The 22,518-nt window shown below is 61.6% G+C and overlaps 1 protein-coding gene across 5 annotated transcripts in view; it reads right to left on the reverse strand.

The window, feature by feature from the left end:
* Positions 1 to 22,518, reverse strand: part of SDK2 (sidekick cell adhesion molecule 2) — a 168,983-nt gene that overhangs the window by 30,552 nt on the left and 115,913 nt on the right. For all 5 annotated transcript variants that reach the window (XM_030534609.1, XM_030534607.1, XM_030534605.1 and 2 more), the window contains exons 4-18: positions 21,335 to 21,482; positions 16,629 to 16,762; positions 13,142 to 13,253; positions 12,291 to 12,481; positions 11,767 to 11,850; positions 11,477 to 11,671; positions 9,130 to 9,246; positions 7,671 to 7,838; positions 7,222 to 7,324; positions 6,147 to 6,323; positions 3,742 to 3,878; positions 3,153 to 3,300; positions 2,928 to 3,068; positions 2,604 to 2,785; positions 1,624 to 1,739 (exon numbers count right to left, since the gene is read on the reverse strand). In XM_030534609.1, coding sequence (XP_030390469.1) covers positions 1,624 to 1,739; positions 2,604 to 2,785; positions 2,928 to 3,068; positions 3,153 to 3,300; positions 3,742 to 3,878; positions 6,147 to 6,323; positions 7,222 to 7,324; positions 7,671 to 7,838; positions 9,130 to 9,246; positions 11,477 to 11,671; positions 11,767 to 11,850; positions 12,291 to 12,481; positions 13,142 to 13,253; positions 16,629 to 16,762; positions 21,335 to 21,482 — 2,153 coding nt within the window. The remainder of the gene's footprint in view (positions 1 to 1,623; positions 1,740 to 2,603; positions 2,786 to 2,927; positions 3,069 to 3,152; positions 3,301 to 3,741; positions 3,879 to 6,146; positions 6,324 to 7,221; positions 7,325 to 7,670; positions 7,839 to 9,129; positions 9,247 to 11,476; positions 11,672 to 11,766; positions 11,851 to 12,290; positions 12,482 to 13,141; positions 13,254 to 16,628; positions 16,763 to 21,334; positions 21,483 to 22,518) is intronic.

The following is a 22,518-nucleotide window of genomic DNA, read 5'->3' on the forward strand; positions in this document are numbered from 1 at the left end:
GGGCAAAACATAAAACAGACCAGAAAGCAGGGAAAAGGTAAATCTGATGCTCAAACAATGATCAAAGGAGTTGTTAGCAACACAGGTCGCGTTGGGGGTGTGTGATTATTTTTGAATATATGATTTTTAAACTTTAACAAACAGCATTTTTAAACCAGCCTCTGTATTATTATGATTTGCTGTGGCAGGTGCCAATCTCAGAGTGCTTAGCAACTTGGCTTTACAAACGGCCCAGGCTTCCGGCTGTGTACGGCCCCCAGCCAGCAAGCTGAGCTCTGAGGTGTTTGTGTACTGGATTCCCACAACCTTTTCACTCACAAGTTGTGGGGGAAGTCTTTGCTTTCCCCAAGGGAACAGAGATTTCCTTTGGGGCGGGGGCGTCTCCCCACACTTCTCTTCAAGACAATGCAAACCCTCCAGTGCATCTCCAAATCAGCTTTTCATTCGAAGCCTCTCATTTATTCGGTGTTGATTAAACATCAATTAATGGCGAAAAGCAAACACTTGATGTGTTTTAATAAGCGTTTGTATTTATCCATACAGAACAATAGACTGCTTTGTAATTAACTCCCCCAGATAACAATGCACAATAGCCTGCTTTGCTACGGTGTTACATTTAGAAGGGACGTCTAGGCATTAAATTGGGACTGTGGAAGATAGCCTATAGCAACTTAATTAGCTACTAATTAGGCCCTAAAATACTAATCAAAAATACTAAGTGGCATTTAATAAGTATGTTAAATATCCTGCTTACTCTGGTTATCTCATTTGTTGGCAATTAAATTCCTGAACTTCTTTGCAGCAGATTAAGAAACACGTAGAATATTTTAATTCAAAGTAATTAATGTAAATTGGAATGAATTACGGAGCACTGGAGGCTGAGGTTCTGTGTAAGTGTTAAATCTTAGTAAATATTATTTTAATGGTCAGGCTCGACTCAATTCGAATACCTGCTTTGAGGGTTTGCAAATGCAAAGGGAAGCCGTTTTTGTTACGGGTCTGGGAAGACTTTTCCTCGGAAAAGAGGTTTAGAAAGTTTGAGGCCACGAGTGTGAAACGAGGGTTTAAGCAGAGATGCTGTGGATTTTATTCACATTGCCGGCTTGCCCCCCCGGCGGAGAATCCAAGATGATGGTGCTGTTCCTGGGGAAGCTGAGCCGTAACATTGCCTTCTCACTAATCAATCCACCGAACCGCAGCTCAGAGCAAAGATGGATTAGGGTCTCTTAGTACAGCCCTAAGTGTTTGCAACACATGGGCACAGTGTGTCTGGCCCACCCTGTAGCAGTTGGCTCACACTGAGGATAACAACCTGCTATTGCTGCCAGCGAGTGGATGACCCATGGAGAGGGGGATGCTGTTTCACTCTCACCCCAGAGGGGGAAGGAAATGAGACATGGACCAGCTGTAGCTAAGTGTGAATGTGTGAGAAGAAAGGAATGTATTGGCCAAGGGACTGAGCTGAGAGTACTCAGCACCTCCCAGGATCAGGCCCTTCTTCCACGCTGGGTTTCCTACCCCCCGAGGCCTGTGCTGCTGGTGGGTGTCTCGAGGAGTGGGTGCCATCCTATGCCCTGTGTTCGGTTTGGAGCTGTGCCCTCTCCTCCCCCGCCTCCCGCTTACCTTGTAGCCCTGGTTGATGCCATTGATGAACTGGGGGCTGGGCGGGTTCCAGGTGAAGCGGATGGTGGTGGCATTGGTGGCCTCGGCCTGTACGTTGCCCGGGGGCACGGTGGGAACTGCAGGAGAGGAGGACAGGCTTAGCACGGGGGCGGGGACACTGTGGGATGGAGGTGCTGCCTGGGCCTGGGGCTTGTGGCCAGGGGCACTGGGAATGGCAGCATCTCTCTCATCAGGCAGCCTCCCTCCCAGCCATGGCACTGGGACACCGGGCAGGCAGGGAGTGGCAGGCTGGGCTCCCCTCCGCCTCACGGCCAACCCTTTTCCCAGGGCCGGCACTTCCATTTAGGGGACCTAGGAGGTTACCTAGGGCACTAGGATTTGGGGGGGTGGCATTTTGCCACCCTTGGCGGCAATTCGGCGGCGGGGGGTCCTTCCGCGCTCTGGGTCTTCGGCGGCAATTCTGCGGCGGGTCCTTCACTCGCTCCGGGACCCGCAGCCAAAGTGCCGAAGACCGGCAGTGCGGAAGGACCCCCCGCCGCAGAATTGCTGCCAACGACCGGGAGCACGGAAGGACCCCCCCCAGGGCGCCAAAAACCCTGGCGCCACTCCTGCCTCTCCTCCCCCACAGTGAGCTCTGAAACCTCCCTGGGGACAGGGGCACTGCAGAGTCCGGCCCCTCCTCTCCCCCAGCCACAGAGCAGGTTCGCTCAGGAGGCGGGGGTGGAGGGGGTGCTGCCTGCAGCAGACATTGCCCAGGCCCCTCCGGGGATCAGCAGCGCATCTGCCATTCAGCCTGGCAAATGCTGCTTTGCAGGCTGGTGATCTGGGTCGGGAGCCCACTGCTGATCACCTGGCCCCCAGCAGCTTGTGAGCTGAGGCCGGGCTCAAGAATCCCCCGGGACTCAGCACCCCATAGCTGGGCTAGCGGAGACCCAGTGCCCTTCCCCCGGAGCTGGGGAAAGCCCCCCCTCCTCGCCCACCTCCCTGCAGCGTCCACTCGGTCACCCTGGCGCTGTAGACCCCCAGGCCGGCGCTGTTGTACGCCGCCACCTCGATCTCGTAGTTGGTCCAGATGATGAGATCCTCCAGGAGAAGGTTGTTGACCTCGGCGCTGGTGATGTTCTTGAATTGGTAGCCAACAGGCAGGCCGGCCAGGCAGAACCTGGGGGCAGGGGGAGGGCAAGTCAGGCCAGCGGGCAGCCAGGCCCCCTCTGGCTCCAGCAGGCCCACCTGGTGGGAGCCAGGCAGATGCCGCCCTGGGGACCGGCCGGGTGGGGAGGGCCGGCTCCCCCCCAGTGGCCTACCTGATGAGGTAGCCTTTCAGGAGGCCATTCTGGTGGCTCTCAGGAGGTGGCTGCCACTGGATCATGATGGACTGGTTGGTCCTGCCGCTGGCGATGACGTTCTGGGGGGGTGCAGTGGGGGGCTCTTCCGGCAGGGACACCCTGGGAGGGGAGGCAGTGAAGGTCGTGAGTGGGGCCCCCCCGCCCTGCCCTGGCCAACTCCTGGGCCGCCCAGCCCTGCCTTACCTCTCGGTGTCCTGGCTGAATTGCCCTTTGCCCACGTCGTTGGCAGCGCAGAGGCGGAACTGGTAGGAGCGCGCGGGCACCAGGCCTCGCACCACCACGGAGGTCGCCTCGGGGTCAACGCTGGCCATGAGGGTGGTCCAGGGGGCATCTGCAGGGCAGAGAGGGGAGGGGTGGAGCGGAGAGCCGGCACAGGGCTAGGGGGCAAACACGGTCCTTTCAGTTGCCAGTAGGCCCCATCCCCACTCCCTGGCCTGGCACCCCCTGTGCTGCTCAGCTGCACAGGACATGTGGGGTCTCCGGCTGGCTCCCGGCTGTCAGGAGCCACTCTGCACGATGTGCTGCAAGCGAAGCCGCTGGCGTGTCAAGGGCGAGCCCCAGGCCCCGTCCTGATGGCGTGCAGTTAGTGCCACAAACCAGGGAGCGGCGTGCGGCCATTTGCACACTCACTGGTAGCTGGACTGCCCCTTGCAGGTTCCCTCCTTGGGAGCCCAGTTGGGCGGACCAGGCCCATCCATGCCTGTGCAGCTCGCTAGCCCCGGCGCCCCGCTCCCAGCGCCCTGCGGCGGGGTGCAAGTGGTGGGTGCCTTACTGTTCTCGGAGACCTCGAGGATGTAGTGCAGCAAGGGGCTGTTCCCGTCAAAGGGCTTGGCCCACGTCAGGTTGATGGCACGCTTCTCCAGCGGGCTCAGTGTTGCCACCGGGTTCTCCGGGGCATGGGGGAGCTGCCTGGAGGGGGAGCAGAAACCAGCACTGGAAACAGTGGGACAGCTTCAGAGGGGACACTGCCCTGGCGAGGGGGGGAGGCAGGCAGGGAGGAGGTGGGGCAGCGAGCTGAGGGCGTTTGGGGCGGGTCACGGGAGCTCATCCAGGTGGGCTCTGGCATTGCGAGGGCAAGCCTGCCTGTACTGCCGGGCTGCCACGGCACAGGGGCTCTGGAGCCTATGGCCTGGCTGCAGGGTGCCCCAGGTAACCCATCACAAGGGAGAAGGGGATCATGTGGCAGGAGGAGGCAGGGTACGTGGGCAGAGGGATGCCATAAAAGGTACACTGTGGTGGGAGGGGACCCCGTGGCAGGAGGAGGCAGGGTGCGCGGGCAGGGGGATGCCATAGAAGATATGCCGTGGTGGGAGGGGACCCCGTGGCAGGAGGAGGCAGGGTATGCGGGCAGGGGGATGCCATAGAAGATATGCTGTGGTGGGAGGGGACCTTGTGACAGGAGGAGGCAGGGTACGTGGCAGGGGGATGCCATAGAAGATATGCTGAGGTGGGAGAGGACCTTGTGGCAGGAGGAGGCAGGGTGCATGGGCAGGGGGATGCCATAAAAGGTACACTGTGGTGGGAGGGGACCCCGTGGCAGGAGGAGGCAGGGTGCGTGGGCAGGGGGATGCCATAGAAGGTATGCCATGGTGGGAGGGGACCCCGTGGCAGGAGGAGGCAGGGTATGCGGGCAGGGGGATGCCATAGAAGATATGCTGTGGTGGGAGGGGACCCCGTGGCAGGAGGAGGCAGGGTGCGCGGGCAGGGGGATGCCATAGAAGATATGCCATGGTGGGAGGGGACCCCGTGGCAGGAGGAGGCAGGGTATGCGGGCAGGGGGATGCCATAGAAGATATGCTGTGGTGGGAGGGGACCTTGTGACAGGAGGAGACAGGGTACGTGGGCAGGGGGATGCCATAGAAGGTACGCTGTGGTGGGAGGGGACCCCGTGGCAGGAGGAGGCAGGGTGCGCGGGCAGGGGGATGCCATAGAAGATATGCCATGGTGGGAGGGGACCCCGTGGCAGGAGGAGGCAGGGTATGCGGGCAGGGGGATGCCATAGAAGATATGCTGTGGTGGGAGGGGACCTTGTGACAGGAGGAGGCAGGGTGCGCGGGCAGGGGGATGCCATAGAAGATATGCTGTGGTGGGAGGGGACCTTGTGACAGGAGGAGGCAGGGTACGTGGCAGGGGGATGCCATAGAAGATATGCTGAGGTGGGAGAGGACCTTGTGGCAGGAGGAGGCAGGGTGCATGGGCAGGGGGATGCCATAGAAGGTATGCTGTGGTGGGAGGGGACCCCGTGGCAGGAGGAGGCCGGGTATGCGGGCAGGGGGATGCCATAGAAGATATGCTGAGGTGGGAGAGGACCCCGTGGCAGGAGGAGGCAGGGTGCGCGGGCAGGGGGATGCCATAGAAGGTATGCTGTGGTGGGAGGGGACCCCGTGGCAGGAGGAGGCCGGGTATGCGGGCAGGGGGATGCCATAGAAGATATGCTGAGGTGGAAGAGGACCTTGTGGCAGGAGGAGGCAGGGTGCACGGGCAGGGGGATGCCATAGAAGGTATGCTGTGGTGGGAGGGGACCCCGTGGCAGGAGGAGGCCGGGTATGCGGGCAGGGGGATGCCATAGAAGATATGCTGAGGTGGGAGAGGACCCCGTGGCAGGAGGAGGCAGGGTGCGCGGGCAGGGGGATGCCATAGAAGATATGCTGTGGTGGGAGGGGACCCCGTGGCAGGAGGAGGCCGGGTATGCGGGCAGGGGGATGCCATAGAAGATATGCTGAGGTGGGAGAGGACCCCGTGGCAGGAGGAGGCAGGGTATGCGGGCAGGGGGATGCCATAGAAGGTATGCTGTGGTGGGAGGGGACCTTGTGACAGGAGGAGGCAGGGTACGTGGGCAGGGGTATGCTAAAGAAGATATGCCATGGTGGGAGGGGACCCCATGGCAGGAGGAGGCCGGGTATGCAGGCAGGGGGATGCCATAGAAGATATGCTGAGGTGGGAGAGGACCTTGTGGCAGGAGGAGGCAGGGTGCGCGGGCAGGGGGATGCCATAGAAGGTATGCTGTGGTGGGAGGGGACCCCGTGGCAGGAGGAGGCAAGGTGCGCGGGCAGGGGGAATGGGGAGATGCCGTGGCAGGAAGCTGGGAGGGTGTCTAGGTGGGAGGATGAGCCCCAGCAGCATTTCTGTCCCAGGCGGGGCATGCGGGGGGGGACCTAGGCCAGCAGGCTTCCTCACCTGACGCGCAGGTGGGCGCTGCAGGAGTCGTTGCCCCCAGCGGAGAGGACCCGGCAGGTGTAGGTGCCAATGTCCCCGGACCAGGTCTGGGAGATGTGAAGGGTGCCCTCCTTGTCCAGCCGGAGCCGCGGGATGCCGTCCACGCTGACGGGTGTGCCGTCCTTCTCCCAGATGTACCTGCCGCAAGGCCACCACGGGCTTCAGGGCTGGAGCTGGGAATGGAACCCAGGCGTCCTGACCCCAGCCCCCCTGAGGCAACCACCAGACCCCACTCCCCTCCAACAGCTGGGGGAGAACCCAGGTGTCCCAGCCCCCACATAGCCCCCAGACCCCGCCCTGTCTCTCTGTAATGCAGCGACGGCCCTTGCTCTGGAAGAGTCCTACTGGTCCCTCGGCGGGACGTGGTGCATGGGCTGCCCCATGCACGCTGGCTTCGCTCAGAGCAACCCCCCAGCCTGGGTCTCAGCCACCAGGCGGGGCGGGAGGGAGCAGGGGCGGCAGGGGCATGGCACAGCTCGCAGCCTCCTGCAGGCGCTGTACCCAGGTCGCGCACCGGGTGGTGGTGCAGAGTTGAAATGCCACAGCTCAGGAAGCTGGGTGTGGGGGGGGGGATCCGAGATAGCAGGGGGGGCTCCCGCAGCAAGGCAGCATTTATCCCCCCATCAGATAGTCAACCAGGGCCAGGGGTGTGGATCCATCAGGGCTGGGGTCTCTGGCTCTGCAGGAAAGGTCCCCTGGCTCCCACCTGCCCTGCACTAGGAGGGTAGGGGGGTTAATTCACCCACTGCATCTCTGCCCTGCTTGGGGGAATGGGAAAGTCCCTGCCCACCCCCCTGGAAGCAGGGCTGGGACCCCCAACCTCCCCCACTGCCAGGGAGCTCCGGGAGAAGGGCTGGGAGCCCCCGGACACCCTGCCAGGGAGCTCCGGGAGCAGGGCTGGGAGCCCCCGGACGCCCTGCCAGGGAGCTCCGGGAGCAGGCCTGGGAGCCCCTGGATGCCCTGCCAGGAAGCTCCGGGAGGAGCTCTGGGAGCCGGGCTTCCCAGGATGGAGACCTGCTAAGCCAAGGCGACGTACCTGACGGCCACGCTGGGGTCGTGGGTGACACCGCAGCTCATGGAGGCTTTGGTTCCCTTGATGACGCTCTGGTCCTGAGGGGGGCTGGTGATGCGGGTGCGGGCTGCGGAACAGACACATAGTGAGCATCAGCCCCCACTTGTGGGAATGTGGGGGGGTTCCGCCAACTGGGGGGGCCAGCTCCAGCAGGGCTCTCTCTGGGGCGAAGGGCAGGAGAGAGTGTCACAGCCTGGCGGAGGGGGAGGGGGTTGCGCTCTGCCCTGCCATGCCAGGGGCCTGGAGTCGAGCTCCACGTAAGCCTCACAACGGGGTCAGCAGGGGGCGCTGGGGAAACCAGGCCCAGTGGTGAGAGCCGTGCCGCGCTAGGTGCTGGGGATGTTGGTCTGGGTCTGGCTGGGGCCCAGCGGGGGCTGATGGGGCGGGGGCCAGCAGGGGCAGAGCGGCCTTACCCCACACGACGAGGTCTGCAGAGGCCTCGTCCACCCCACGGGAGTTGGTGGCCAAGCAGGTGTAGCTGCCGGCGTCGGTGATGTGCGTGGGGCTGACGAGGAGGCTGCCCGACTCCAGCAGGGTGAAGCGCGGCAGCTGCACCGAGCCGCTGGCCAGGATCCGCTCCCCTGTGGGGAGAGGGGAGAGCCCAGTCATCCGCAGGAAGCGATGGCCAGGGAGATCCTGGTGCCCATAGCCAACCCAGCGCCCACGCCCCGCTCCCGAGCCAGATGGGGAAGGAGCCAGAGGGCCAGGAGACCTGCCTGCAAACCAGCCTGCTCACAAGTGACATGAGTTTGCAGAGTCCTGCAGGGCTGGGAGAACGAGGGGGCTGCAGACTGAGGGGCATCGACGGAGCCGGGCAGGGTCCATCACGCCTGGCTCTGAGCCAAGCTCTCAGCCCCTCAACCTCATGCTCACCGAGCCGAGCCCCTGGCCTGGGCTGGAAATGCCAGCAGGAGACACTGCCCATCTCCCAGGCACACAGCCGGGGGCAGACAGCACGGGCTTTGCCCCGTCCAGGGAGCAAGAACCTCCTCACAAGCAGCGCTGCGGCTCTAAGAGCGGGCGCCGGGCAGGTTTTGACAAGGCAGTGACGGGGGCCTGTGGGGGAAGCAGCGTAACCTGGAGCTGTCCTCCCAGAGGGGGTAGGTGAGCCTGGCATGTCGGGGACAGGGCAAGACTCTGCAGCTCCGGACGCTGCTCCTAGAAGCGGTACATGTCGGGTGTGCAGCAGCAAAGGGACCTGGCCTGGCTGCCATGTGCCCGATGTTATGGGGCAAGCAGGGCACTGCCCGGGGACTGAGAGCCCAGCTGAGTCCCCCACAGGCTCTGCCCAGGCACCGACACCCCCCACTGCCCTCTGGCTCAGGGGCATGGCACAGAGTTTTGGGAGCTGCCAGCTGCAATGAACTGGAGCAACACGCACTGCCTTCTCCCCACTCCTTCCCTCAGCTCCAGCCAGGGGGCCAGAATGCAGCTCCTAGCCCTGAGCTCCTGCCCCAGGCTGCATGCCCTGCCCAGGTGACACTAGACCAATGCCCACCGCTCCCCCCCAGCACATGGGATGCTGATCCGAACCACCCTCTGCGCTGGCTTGGCATTAACCCTCTGACTTCTCCCCCCTCGGGGGGGCCAGCCTCAGCAGTGGGATGGGGATCAGGTGGAAGGGGGGCACTGCCCTCGGCAGCAGGAGGTTGGGCAGCTGAGAGAATGGCCAGGTGCCAGCTGGGAGGTGAGGGAGGGCTCTGCATGGGGATGAGAGGGAGCACATGATGCATGAGGCAGCAGGAGGGCTCTGCCACGGGGTGGGGCTCTGGATGGGGTGCCCACAGCTCTGGGCCCTACAAGGACCCCAGGTGACTGTGCCCAGAGATGCAGCGCTGGGGTATGGCCCATCCTCCCCGTGGCTCCCTTTACCTTTCTGCCAGGTGATGGCCGGCCGGGGTGCCCCCGAGGTCTCGCAGCTGAGAACCACGGACATGCCGTCGATCACGGTGCTGTCAAGGGGGCCCTTGGTGATGTTGGGAGCGATGCCTGAGCAGAGGAGACACGGAGAAGCCTGTGAAGCGGCTCCTGTGGCCTAGCTCTGGGGTGACCCAGTGGCTACCATCAGGCTGCGGCAGCCCCTGGCCCACTCGGGCTCTCAACACCTCGTCCTTGGGCTGACCCATGCCAGAGGCTTGGGATCCACTGCCACCCTGAGCACCCTCCGGTGCCCACAGAGAGGCCCTGCACCCCAGTGGCTTTTGCTCTCCCAGTTGTCCGGCAGCCTCCTTCCCTCGACGCTGCTCGAGGGGTGGGGCAGCACTGCCCAGCACGGGACGGGCAGTGAAGGGGCACCGGGGGCTCTCAGTGGCACTGTGCTCAGGGCCGGCAGTGCCCCTTGTATCCTCAGGCAGCATCTCCCGCACCCTGTCTTGAGGCATTGGGGTCAGCAGTGACTGCCAGGGGAGAGAACCCCCTCCTGAGATCCCAGCCCCTGCAGCACGTGCCCCCTAGCACCACACTGGGGCATTGGGGTCCGTGCCTCCTGCTGGGGCTCCCCACAGCACAGCGCCCCCTAGCGCCACACTGGGGCATTGGGGTCCACGCCACCTGCTGGGGCTCCCCACAGCACAGCGCCCCTAGCACCACACTGGGGCATTGGGGTCAACACTGACTGCCAGGGGAGAGTACCCCCTCCTGAGATCCCCACCACTGCAGCACAGCGCCCCCTAGCACCACACTGGGGCATTGGGGTCCACGCCACCTGCTGGGACTCCCCACAGCACAGCGCCCCTAGCGCCACACTGGGGCATTGGGGTCTGTGCCTCCTGCTGGGGCTCCCCACAGCACAGCGCCCCCTAGCGCCACACTGGGGCATTGGGGTCTGTGCCTCCTGCTGGGGCTCCCCACAGCACAGCGCCCCCTAGCGCCACACTGGGGCATTGGGGTCAACACTGACTGCCAGGGGAGAGTACCCCCTCCTGAGATCCCCACCACTGCAGCACAGCGCCCCCTAGCACCACACTGGGGCATTGGGATCCACGCCACCTGCTGGGACTCCCCACAGCACAGCGCCCCTAGCGCCACACTGGGGCATTGGGGTCTGTGCCTCCTGCTGGGGCTCCCCACAGCACAGCGCCCCTAGCGCCACATTGGGGCATTGGGGTCCACGCCACCTGCTGGGGCTCCCCACAGCACAGCGCCCCCTAGCGCCACACTGGGGCATTGGGGTCCACGCCACCTGCTGGGGCTCCCCACAGCACAGCGCCCCCTAGCGCCACACTGGGGCATTGGGGTCTGTGCCTCCTGCTGGGGCTCCCCACAGCACAGCGCCCCCTAGCGCCACACTGGGGCATTGGGGTCCACGCCACCTGCTGGGGCTCCCCACAGCACAGCGCCCCCTAGCGCCACACTGGGGCATTGGGGTCCACGCCACCTGCTGGGACTCCCCACAGCACAGCGCCCCTAGCGCCACACTGGGGCATTGGGGTCTGTGCCTCCTGCTGGGGCTCCCCACAGCACAGCGCCCCCTAGCGCCACACTGGGGCATTGGGGTCAACACTGACTGCCAGGGGAGAGTACCCCCTCCTGAGATCCCCACCACTGCAGCACAGCGCCCCCTAGCACCACACTGGGGCATTGGGGTCCACGCCACCTGCTGGGTCTCCCCACAGCACAGCGCCCCCTAGCGCCACACTGGGGCATTGGGGTCAACACTGACTGCCAGGGGAGAGTACCCCCTCCTGAGATCCCCACCACTGCAGCACAGCGCCCCCTAGCACCACACTGGGGCATTGGGGTCCACGCCACCTGCTGGGACTCCCCACAGCACAGCGCCCCTAGCGCCACACTGGGGCACTGGGGTCCACGCCACCTGCTGGGACTCCCCACAGCACAGCGCCCCTAGCGCCACACTGGGGCATTGGGGTCCACGCCACCTGCTGGGACTCCCCACAGCACTGCGCCCCCTAGCGCCACACTGGGGCATTGGGGTCTGCGCCTCCTGCTGGGGCTCCCCACATCACAGCGTCCCCTAGAGCCACACTGAAGTCAACACTGACTGCCAGAGGAGAGTCACCCACCCCACTCCCCGCAGAGCCTAGCTAGATACTCTGGGGGTCTCCGGGCCAGGGCAGCCTTGGCCCATCCCTGCTGGGCTCCCAGCCTGTGCCACGCCTGAGGGGCTGGCACTAGGCACCGATGGGCTCAGGACCCGAGAATCCTGGGCCCACTGCTAGGCGCTATTCCCTGGCCTGCAGGGCTAAGAGCTGGCACCTACTGGTCACTGCCAGGTACGTGGAGGTCTGCACCTCGCCGGCGGCGTTGCGGGCGAAGCACTGGAACATGCCGGTGTCATCGGGCACCAGCCCGCTGATCTGCAAGCTCCCGTCGCCCAGCAGCCGGAACCGCGAGAGCTTCTCCACTTGCACAAGGGCCGCGTCCTTGTACCATGCCATGGCTGGCGGCGGGACGCCTGCAACCCAAAGCCCGCCCCCGAGAGGCAGCATTAGTCATGAGCACCCCGGGTCTGGGAAGCAGCAGGGTGCCGGGGGTGGGGGGAGACATTACCTTTGGCCTGGCAAGGGATGGTCACCACCTTCTCCATCTCGGCCGTGACGTGCCTGTCCGGCTCCTGGACAAACTGGGGCGGCTCTGCAACGAGACCCCCGGAGGTAGAGGCAGGAACAACCGGAGCAGCCCGCTGCCCTCTCCCCAGCCCTTGGACGAGCAGCCAGCCAGGGGCACCCCCAGGGCCTGGCTCAGACGGGCCCCAGCCACGGGAGGGGCCCTGGCTGAGCCGCAGGAGGGTGCTAGAGGCAGCGAAGGGGCTGCGGGGGGCCCCACCCCTTGCTGTGCAGCCCGAGGGAGCGCACCCAAGGCAGAGAGAGCCCGGCAGCCCTCAACTCACAGCCCGGGTGCTGGGGCTGATACGCTCCTCCCCACAGGCCCCTGGCACTGAGACCCCAGAAGAAGCAAAGGCAGGAGCCTGGCCAGGCTGCCCCAGCTCCTCTGGTGCATGCAGGCTGTACAGTGACCCAGCAAGACAGGACCTCTCCAGACTCGTCTGGGCCGCCAGAGAGCCGGGCCCTTACCCAGCACGGCGAGGAAGGCCCCCTCCACCACGGCAGGCACGCTGCTGCTGCGTAGCACGGCCTCGCACTCGTAGTACCCGCTGTCACCCAGCGTGGGGTTGAGGATGGTGAGCCGGCGGTTGTAGTCGCTGAGCCCGCTGGACAGCGGCGCCCCGTCCTTCTTCCAGATGATGTGCAGCTTCATCAGTGGCCTGGGGGGTGAGGAGAGTGTGGGAGAGCCGACCTGGACACAGCCCCTGCCTTCCACCCGCCCCGGATCCTGCTCAGCTCCTGCAACCAGAGTCTGCCAGCCTGCAGGGGAACAGGGACCCAAGCATCCTAGGGGGAGGGAGGTTTCAGAGCAGCTCTGGGCCAGGGATCTGGTCCCTCTACGTTTGCAGGGCTCAGCAGAAGGGGACCCCAAGCCCGAGGGGAGTCTCTGGCCACGACCACAGCAAGAGACCTGCCCATGTCACTGGGCTGTCTCCCGCCCCCACAACGGGAGGTGGGTTTGGAGCCGGTCTCGACCTGCAGCTGAATCCCTCAAGCGCTCTCCTGGTACAGAGGCTCTGGGCCCAGCCAGGGACCTCCCTCGCTATGGGGCAGGGCAGGCAGAGCAGACCTGACTCAGCAGAGCCCCCTATCACCCAGCACCAGGGCACCCACCCTGGGCAGGGCCCATCCTCTGCATCTTGGGCCAGCTTCCCATGCCAACAGAGGTCCCCCAGGCAGCTGGCAGCACAGATGGGGGGCGGCACTATTGCTATGCCAGGAACCCCACCCCACACCTACAGGAGCCTGCTCAGGATCTGCCCCAAGGGTAGCCTCAGATGAGAGTCCAGCCCCCGGGACCTTGGGGGGCAGCTACCCACCTGGCATTGGCCACGCACTCCATGGTCACTTCTGAGGTGCCGGTCACCACGCTGGTGTTCCTTGGTGGGATGATGATGGTGGGAGCGATGGGATCGGCCGGGCCGCCGACATCTAAGGGGAGCCGAGGCGGTAGAGCAAGCTGTTAGAAAGCGCCTGCCTCCTCGGCCGATGGGGCTCGCGGGGAGGGGCCAGGCACCAGCATGGAGGGCCAGTGAGCCGGTGAGAGTCGAGGGGGAGGGGGCTGTGCTTTCGATGGCTGGGAACAGGCAGCAGGCGAGTCAGAGTTCTGGCAAGCCTGTCGGAGCCCTGCAGTCCTGCCTCGGAGACCTCCCCAGGCTCAGCAAGGCTCTGCTCTGCCCCACGCCAACTCCCAGCTCAGTGGGGGCTGGCACCCACCTGCTCTCCATCACGGCCTGGCCCACCAGCCGCCCAGACACGGGGGTCCTGTGCCCGGCTGGTCGGGGATGCCACGAGTGCTTAGCTGCGTGGGAAAGGGTTCAGGGGGTTCTGTAACCCATCCTCCCACATGGTCCCTACAAGCCCCGGAGGGCACTGAGCATCCATCCCCCACCCCCCTGGGGTAATCTCGGCAGCCCTGCGCCGCCCGCGGCTTCGGCAGAGGAGGGAGTGGGGAAGTGTAGAAGGCAAAATAATTGCGACGATAAAAAACCCTCATGTAGGTGCTGTAAAAAGGGATTGGTGTGAAAGCTGCTGATCTAGCTGAATCCATAAACAGGCCTTGGCGCTGTTTATTTACATGGCAGGACACATCAATACAGCACGATGGATTAATGGTGCGCCAGGCCGGGCCGGGCAGATAAAGTCCAACAAGGGAAGCCATAAAGCGGCCGCGGAGCAAACAGCAGGAGGGAGAGAGCAAAGGGATGAGATCGCGCAGACGCTTTGTACCAAGTCAGGGCTTTTTCCGGGGGATGGATCACTCAGCGGCTGTGGCAGGGGCCACGCTGGTCAGGGAGGGCCATGGGCAGGTGAGGTCAAAGGGGAACCCAGTGCTCATTGCACTTGACACAACTGGCCTGGGAAAGCAGGGACTGTGGGTCGGGATTGAGGGGCACTGGCAGAGCCTTTGAGATGCAGAGCCTAGGGCAGGAATTGCACAGTGGGGTGCAGCTGCACCAGTGCATGGGGAGTCCTTGCCCCATGCAGAGCCCCAGTCCCTGCCAACAGCCCCTCATGGGTGGAACCAACAAAACCTATGAAAGCCACAGGGCAGGGACTTTCTGCAGCCCTTTCTGCAAGGGGGCGCTGCCCAGAGCTGCTGCTGCCCTCATCTCCAGGGCCAGGGCAGGGGATGTGCCATGCGGAGGCCCGGGGAGCCTGTGGCGGAGGGAGGGTGTACGGGGAGGGGGTTGGGCTGGTGAGATAATTAGTGCCTGCCGGCTCCTGCAGCACGGCCCAAAGAGCCGAAATAAATTTCAAGGAGGTTGAGCTGTTAAGTCAGCAGAAGTTGGAGCCTCTGAAGAGATTTACTGCAAATTAAATTTGGGCCTGAGCCAACGGGAGCGGGGGCCAGAAAGCCAGATGCACAGAGACAGCCCTGTAAAATGGCCTGGAGACATTGGGGTTGTGGTGGTGGTGGGGACCCTCCTGGGTGGGGAGCTATGGGATGGGAGGGGGCTCTGATGAAGCCAGGAGAGCTATTAGCAGGGAGCAATTCCCTCAAAGAATGTAGGGAGTGAGCTGCAGCCCCACCGCCCCATCCGTGAAAAGCCCTGGTAAACCTTCTGGGGCCGGCGGCTCCCCCCCGCCCCAGCACTGACGGGACTACAGAGCCAGCGTCACCATTTAGCCTTCCCTGATCCCTGGGCAGCCCTGGTTAATGCCAGGCTGAGCATGGGGCCCATCACCCTCCCCTCGTTCTACACAGACAGGAGAGAGTGCATACACACCCACCTGCCTGCACGCACGCCCAGCTGTGCACACCCACCAGTGCACACAGCCAGCCTGTGCACACCTGCCCACGCACACAGACCCGCTCACCGGTGCACACCCGCCCACCAGAGCACACCCACCAATGCACACAGCCAGCCTGTGCACACCCGCCCACCAGAGCACACCCACCAGTGCACACAGCCAGCCTGTGCACACCCGCCCACCAGAGCACACCCCCAGTGCACACAGCCAGCCTGTGCACACCCGCCCACCAGAGCACACCCCCAGTGCACACAGCCAGCCTGTGCACACCTGCCCACCAGAGCACACCCACCAGTGCACACAGCCAGCCTGTGCACACCTGTCCACCAGAGCACACCCACCAGTGCACACAGCCAGCCTATGCACACCCACCCACGCACACAGACCCGCTCACCGGTGCACACCTGCCCACCAGAGCACACCCCCAGTGCACACAGCCAGCCTGTGCACACCCGCCCACCAGAGCACACCCCCAGTACACACAGCCAGCCTGTGCACACCCGCCCACCAGAGCACACCCCCAGTGCACACAGCCAGCCTGTGCACACCCGCCCACCAGAGCACACCCCCAGTGCACACAGCCAGCCTGTGCACACTCGCCCACCAGAGCATACCCCCAGTGCACACAGCCAGCCTGTGCACACCCGCCCACCAGAGCACACCCACCAATGCACACAGCCAGCCTGTGCACACCCGCCCACCAGAGCACACCCCCAGTGCACACAGCCAGCCTGTGCACACCCGCCCACCAGAGCACACCCCCAGTGCACACAGCCAGCCTGTGCACACTCGCCCACCAGAGCATACCCCCAGTGCACACAGCCAGCCTGTGCACACCCGCCCACCAGAGCACACCCACCAATGCACACAGCCAGCCTGTGCACACCCGCCCACCAGAGCACACCCACCAGTGCACACAGCCAGCCTGTGCACACCCGCCCACCAGAGCACACCCTCAGTGCACACAGCCAGCCTGTGCACACCCGCCCACCAGAGCACACCCACCAGTGCACACAGCCAGCCTGTGCACACCCGCCCACGCACACACACCCGCCTGCCTGGGCACACACCCTTGCCCGTGCACACATGCCCACCCGAACAAACATGCCCATCCATGCACACACACACCTGCCGGTGCACATCTGCCTGCCTGCACACACACCTGCCTGTGCACACATGCCAGCCGGTGCACACCTGCCTGCCCAAACACACCTGCCCACCTGCACACAAAAGCTACCTCAAGCCTCTGAGTGGCCTCACAGTCACCCCCTGCTTCTCCTCTCTCTCAGGCTGCACCCGCCCCCCGAGCACACTGCACCAAGTCTGGACATTGCAGATCCAACCCAATGCCAACCCCCCCGCCCCCTGGATCTGGCCCTGGGACCCATGTGCCAGGCGGCGCAGAGCCAGCAGGGCACATATTCTTTCCCTGCGATTCCTGGATTCCTCCTCTGAGGAACAAGCCCCTGGAGTGGCCGCCAGAAGCTCCAACCAGCTCCCTTTACACGCCCCCCCACCCCCTGCTCCCGCCCCCCGGGATCCGGGACTTACTCTCCACGGTGAGAGTGATGGGCTGGCTCGTCTTGTTATCTCCGTTCTTGTCGTTCACAGCCTGCACGTAGTACCGGCCGGCGTCGGGTGCCACTGTCGACAGGATGACCAGGGTGTTCTCCAGTGTGATGGCTCTGGCAAGGGCAGCGCAGAGGAGACAGCGTGAGAGCAGCGAACTCGCCGCGGGGAGCAGGGGTGCAGCCCTCAAGTTCAGGAATCTTTGGTCCAGGGCCAGTTCAGGGTTGTCTCTGGTCAGGGGTCCCTGCGGACATTCGGATCTGGAGCTGGTGGGGAAGGCAGCTCAGAGCCTAGCTCAGGTTCGGTTCACACTCTCCCATTGCGGGTTTCACTAAGAGGGTAAGACACCACGGCAGTGCCGAGTGCAGCACAGGAAGCCACAAATTAACGAGCCTGCAAAACCCTTAATCTTGGACAACGAGCAGAATTTACACAATTGATCACGTCTGTCTTTATGTTGCCCAGTGCCTAAGCATTGAGGGAGGGGGGCGGCAGATCGGACAGTTGCCGATTAATAGATTTTTCTTTTCTTTTTTTACCCAATGATCTAATCTGCTGGAAACATAAAATGGTTTGAGGAATATACTTTGCCATTAAATATGAGATAAAGGAGTTTTATCTCCTCAATCCTGCTTTGCAAATAGAAAAGAGACCAGTTCAATTCCCACATAATGTGGGTTACAAATTCAATTCCAGCTCGCTGGGGCTGACGGCGCCCAATGCTGCTGCCACCTCTCTCTCTCTCTCTCTCCTCTCTCTCTCTCTCTCTCTCTCCTCTCTCTCTCTCTCTCTCTCTCTGTGTATCTCTGGTCCAGAGACATGGGGACAAGTGTGTGTCCACTGTGTAAGTATTTCTACATCCACACATGGGAGTGTGAAATGCACACTGGGAGCATGTGGCTCCTCTAGCAGCTAGTCGGCATAAGAAGTTACACGCCTACTACAGCTGCCAGTGAGCGGAGGTGCTCCTTTAGCTAAAGCAGCAGATGTTCAGGCTTTTTGGGCTTCAGAGTTCAAACCCCAGGGATGCCTGGAGCAGAGTGGCCATTACCCATGCCTACCCGTGTTTGTGGAATGTGTCTATCTGTGTGCCCCATATGTGTGTGTCTTATAGGCTATGCAATCCAGAACGATTACATGTGTGCATGGCTGTATCATGCAATATTGGTATGTATGTTTACACATACCATGTACATGCGCATGGCCGAGGCTGTGTGCTGCCTCGCTGCTACCCGTGTGTGTGCGCGTTAGGTAGGTAAGCACACAAGCAGAGAGGAGGCTGGTATGAGAGTGATCTTTCCTAAAGACTAGCCCAGGGGACAACACATGTCTCACTATGAATGTATCTGTCTGTGTGGGGAGAGGGAGTCATTTTTTTCCAGCAGACTATTCCAGCCTGTGTGAGTGCCAGCGCTTTCCCTCTCTCATTTTCTCTGGCTCCTGCATTTTTTTTTTAAATTCATTTTCTCAATGACAAACAAAACCATTAGTTTGTCAAGTCTATCTCTGGATCCTAATGTGATGGGCCCGCAACATCTGTTAAGCATCCTTAATGCTAGTTTAACAAGGACAAATCCAGTCAAGTTCTTTTCTCTTTCTCCCATTAGGTGAGCGTGGCAGGGTTTGGAGGGATTCTCTCCAATAAACAGCTCCGCTAATGTCTCTGCCTCCCTGCAGTCGGGTTGGCGGGAGCGGGGATCGGGACGTCTGACACGCGTCTGAAAGGCTGTGAAAGAAGTCCGAGATGCCCTACTGTGGCCTCAAAATACAGATGGTCCAGGAAACAGTGCTTTGTCTGCCTGATCTCAAAGCAGCCTGACTCACAATTTAGCACAATCCAGGGATGCAGGTACACCCCCATATGGCTCCACCCCCCTGCTGTGGCCCCACCTCTCCTTGAGGTGGCAGAACATTTCAGAATTAAGATGAATGAAGCTTTTGGAACTATTGTTTCAGGCTCTCTGCAGACTCAGGCAACCAATAGTCATGCTCAATTCACATTTTCAAGCTTTTCTTTGCGCACAGGAGAGCTAGAAAATATAGATGTTCTTCGTCGTGCGACTCCAGGAGCTGTGGCCCAGCCTACGATGCCCAGACTTTAAATCAGCCCTCGGACCCAAGCAACCCTGTCATGCATGACAAACTCCCTGCACCATGGTGACAACGTGTCACATGCTGGGAGGCAGCAGCATGTCATGGCATAGCAGCAGCAGTGTGTCTCAAGGTTGAGAAGCCGCATGACAATGGGGTGGCAGCCCTAAATAATCTGAGCGTCACATTGTTAGCTGTGCCAGCTGAGCTAGTGAGAAGTGTGATCCCACAAAAGTGGCAGCCCTAGATTGACCAGCCTGGGCTAATTCTTTCACCTTGGGGCTGCCGGAGAGAGCTTGGGCCAACTCATTCTTTGCACTCAGGGTCAGCCGGGATGGAGCCATCAGAGCTGGGAATCCCACCCGGCTGCGGAAGGCTGCTGGGCTCTGATGTATGCTGGGATGGGCTATCCCAAAGGCAGGGGACCTCAGCGAGCAGGCGCCCAGGACTGGGGGGTTGCAAAGCACTGGGAACCCAATAGCTACAAAGATCTTTGAGGTCAAAAGGAACGTGGCTTCCCTTCGCAGGACTATCCCCTTCCCTCTGCTGGGAAGAACCAGCACTCCACAGGTCCGTCAGCAGGGGGTGCTCTTTGCTCTGAAATACTTTCCGAGCAATGTCCTGATGCACCATTAGGAGGTGCTGTGCCGCTGCAGTTGGGTTATTAGTGTCCTGGCCTGGTTCTGTTCTGCTCCGGGCTTCCCCGGGAGCATTCAGCCCCTTTGCCATATTCCCAGGCTCCTGCTGGCACGCCGGGTGGCTGTTTGCTGTCCTGTAGGGGTGCCATGATGGTTTTAAGACCAGACTCTAAAGTCCCCTGGAATCCCGGGGATGAAAGGGGTCTAGGAATGTAATGACAATAATAATAAATACTTTGCACTGATATCGCTTTGCAGTGACTGTATGGAACAGCCCAGTGCCTGAGGTGACTGGCTGCTGCCTCAGAGGTGACTCCATTTAAAGGAAATTAACCCTTCACGTATTTGCCAATTTCAAACGGAAAGCGTCAGTCAGTCTGTGTCCTGCATGCAAACAACGCAAGACACAGTGCCAGCTGCTCTCAGGCCAGGACGACGCTGCAGCCATGCTGCTGTAGCATAGACGTACTCTCGGCCCCAGTGCTGCTCCACTGGTGGGTCACGGGGTATGTGTGGGTGCGGCTCTGGTGTGGCACACCTCCACGCCCCAGGTAAAACGATAACATTGCACACCCTGCAGAGTGTGGCACGGCGCAGGTGCTGTCTGGAAGTGGAGAAGGAACCAGAAGCACCTTAGGATGCCAAGGGCACAGAAGATTGGTAAGGGGTGGGAGAGCTGAGGGGAAGGTAAATGGGGAGAACCCTCTGTATTTGGGATGCGAGCTGTCACCATAAGCAGCTCCATCACTGCCAGCCTGCACTAAATAAATGAAGCTCTGCATCTCCTCGGTACCCATTGTTGCCATGGGTACATTTCCTCCCTCTCCCTGATCTCCTAGACAAGAGTCTGTAGTTAGTTAGTCGAGCTCCTGCAGCCGCCTGATCATTTAATTAGGAGACAAAAGTGAATCAATCCCAAATAAATAAACGAATAAACAAACCCACCCCCGGCTGCTCCCCTCCCCGCTCTGTGCGCATCCTGGCGTGGGCACAACACGGCCAGTGGGTTGATAAGTGGCTGCTAATCACCAGGCAGGGGGCAGGAAGCCAAATTTCCCGGTCAGATAGGGGGCTCCGAGGGCTGGTGGCTACATGCCACCCTGGCCTGCCTCTGCCAGCCTGATAGCATTCATCAGATCCCTATCTCCACCCCGCAGGCACCAGCCGATTCACTCCCAAAGACCCCTTTGAACTTCGCCATGAATATTAATCTGCTGTAATTGCCAGGAGCAGGGTGATGGAGCAGGCGTTTAATAGAATCAGCGCACAGAGCCCGGGGAGGAGGCGGGGGGCTGGTTTGCAGGCTGGTAGGCAGGCTGGCTCCCCAGAGGGCTGTTCGCCAGGGGAGGACACACCGGCGCGCACACTCCCCCAGGGGAAGGTGCAGTACAGGGCTTCTGGAGGCGATGGAGGACGTGCTCAGAGGTTTCTCTGTCTCCTGATGTGCAGCTGGCGCTTGGCAGGCAGAGGGGTGATGCTAGGGGGGCAGACGGGGAAGAGGAGAGAGAAGCTGGTGCGTGGACATGTGCAGGAGGAAGGCTTGGGGTTTCCCTCCACACCGCCGTCCCAGTGTGCTCGGTACACTACTCCTGCCCCCAGCGTGCCCTGCGGGGCCGCGCTGCTGCAGGGGGGTGCTGTAGGATGCAGAGTGAGCGCTGCCCTAGTGCCCGGCTGGACCTTGCCTAGTACTGCTGTGCGGACAGCCTGGGGGGAAGTCGCCTTATGCGTCAGGGTGGGCTTGCCTTGCTCTGCAGGGGGTGTTTAGTTAGATGACCCCCTGCCTGCAAAAGCCACGACAACCCCCCACAGGCAGCAGGCCCGAAACCTTCACCCTGTCTTGGTTCCAGCCGGTGCCACTGGGCCGCCGGGGCACCTGTCTTTGGCCTCCCTAGTGTCAGCGGCTCCTCTCTGTCCCCAGGCGTCCCTCCAGGGCTGGGGCTGAGCCCAGGCCTGACTCACATGCGGCTGCTGGGGGGGATTTTCCGGCCGTCCCGGAACCAGGTGACCTGGGGCTGGGGGAAGCTGGCAATGCGGGGGGCGTGGATGACGGCCGCTTCACCGTGGGACACGCTCTGGTGCGTCTCGCTCTCCTCGAAGCTGCCCATGTCTGGAAAGCAAACAGAGACAAAGGTGTCAGGGCCGGCAGGGAGCCGGCAAGGTGCTCTCGGAGCCCAACGCCGGAGCGTGAACCAAGAAGGGAACTGTCTGTGTCCGTCTCCTTGCCACAGGGTGTGCCTGCCGCTCGCCCCCATCTCGAGCAGAGCCAACGTGGCTGTTCTGGCCTCCCGTGCTGCCTGGGGCAGTACAAGCCTCGCTGCTTAGCTGCCACACCTTGTCTCCTACTCGTGGCAGGGCTAGATTCTCCTTTGCTGCAGTGCCGACACAAAACTTCAGCCACGGTTCAGCTGCTGGTGTGCAGAGACCACAGCCTGACACATTGACCAGTACCCTTTGTGACCCCTCAGCCGCCTGTCTGCATCCATCCCTCGTCTCATGTCTTTGACTTTGACTGGAAAGGCTTTGGGGCAGAGACCGTCCCTTTGTCCTGGGTTTGAACAGCACCCGGCACACTGGGGGCCAGGCGCCACAATGAAATAGCACATTGGGGTGACCCACAGATGGTGGTGGAATCTCCATCCTTAGAGGTTTTTAAGGTCAGGCCTGACAAAGCCCTGGCTGGGATGATTTAGTTGGGGTTGGTCCTGCTTTGAGCAGGGGGTGGGACTAGATGACCTGCTGAGGTCCCTTCCAGCCCTGAGATTCTATGAAAAACCAGCTGTGTGGAGGGTTCGAGCCAACTCATGACTGTGGCATTGAGGGCAAGGTCAGAGTCTCACTTTGCCTTCTTACTGCTCAGCTGTTTGCACTCCGGAAATTTATCGCCGTTTTAAAAAATAGAAGTAAACTAGGGTGTGTGAGGAAGAGGGGAGGGAGGGGAGATATTTTATTGACTTCCCTTAATTGCTGTAATTAAAAACATGTAAAGAATCTTTTTTTAATGACTTTGCCATTATCATTAGTTGTTAGCGCAGCTGCCTTATTAATTTCTCATTAGCTTCTTGATTTGTCATCACTCTTTGGGAGCGGGGCTCGTGGGGATCTGGCTGGAACCAGCTTTGGGGGTGACTCTGGAGTGAGGTGGA

This window comes from Gopherus evgoodei, chromosome 15 (assembly GCF_007399415.2).
Source record: "Gopherus evgoodei ecotype Sinaloan lineage chromosome 15, rGopEvg1_v1.p, whole genome shotgun sequence".
In the NCBI taxonomy this organism is placed as follows: Eukaryota; Metazoa; Chordata; order Testudines; family Testudinidae; genus Gopherus; species Gopherus evgoodei.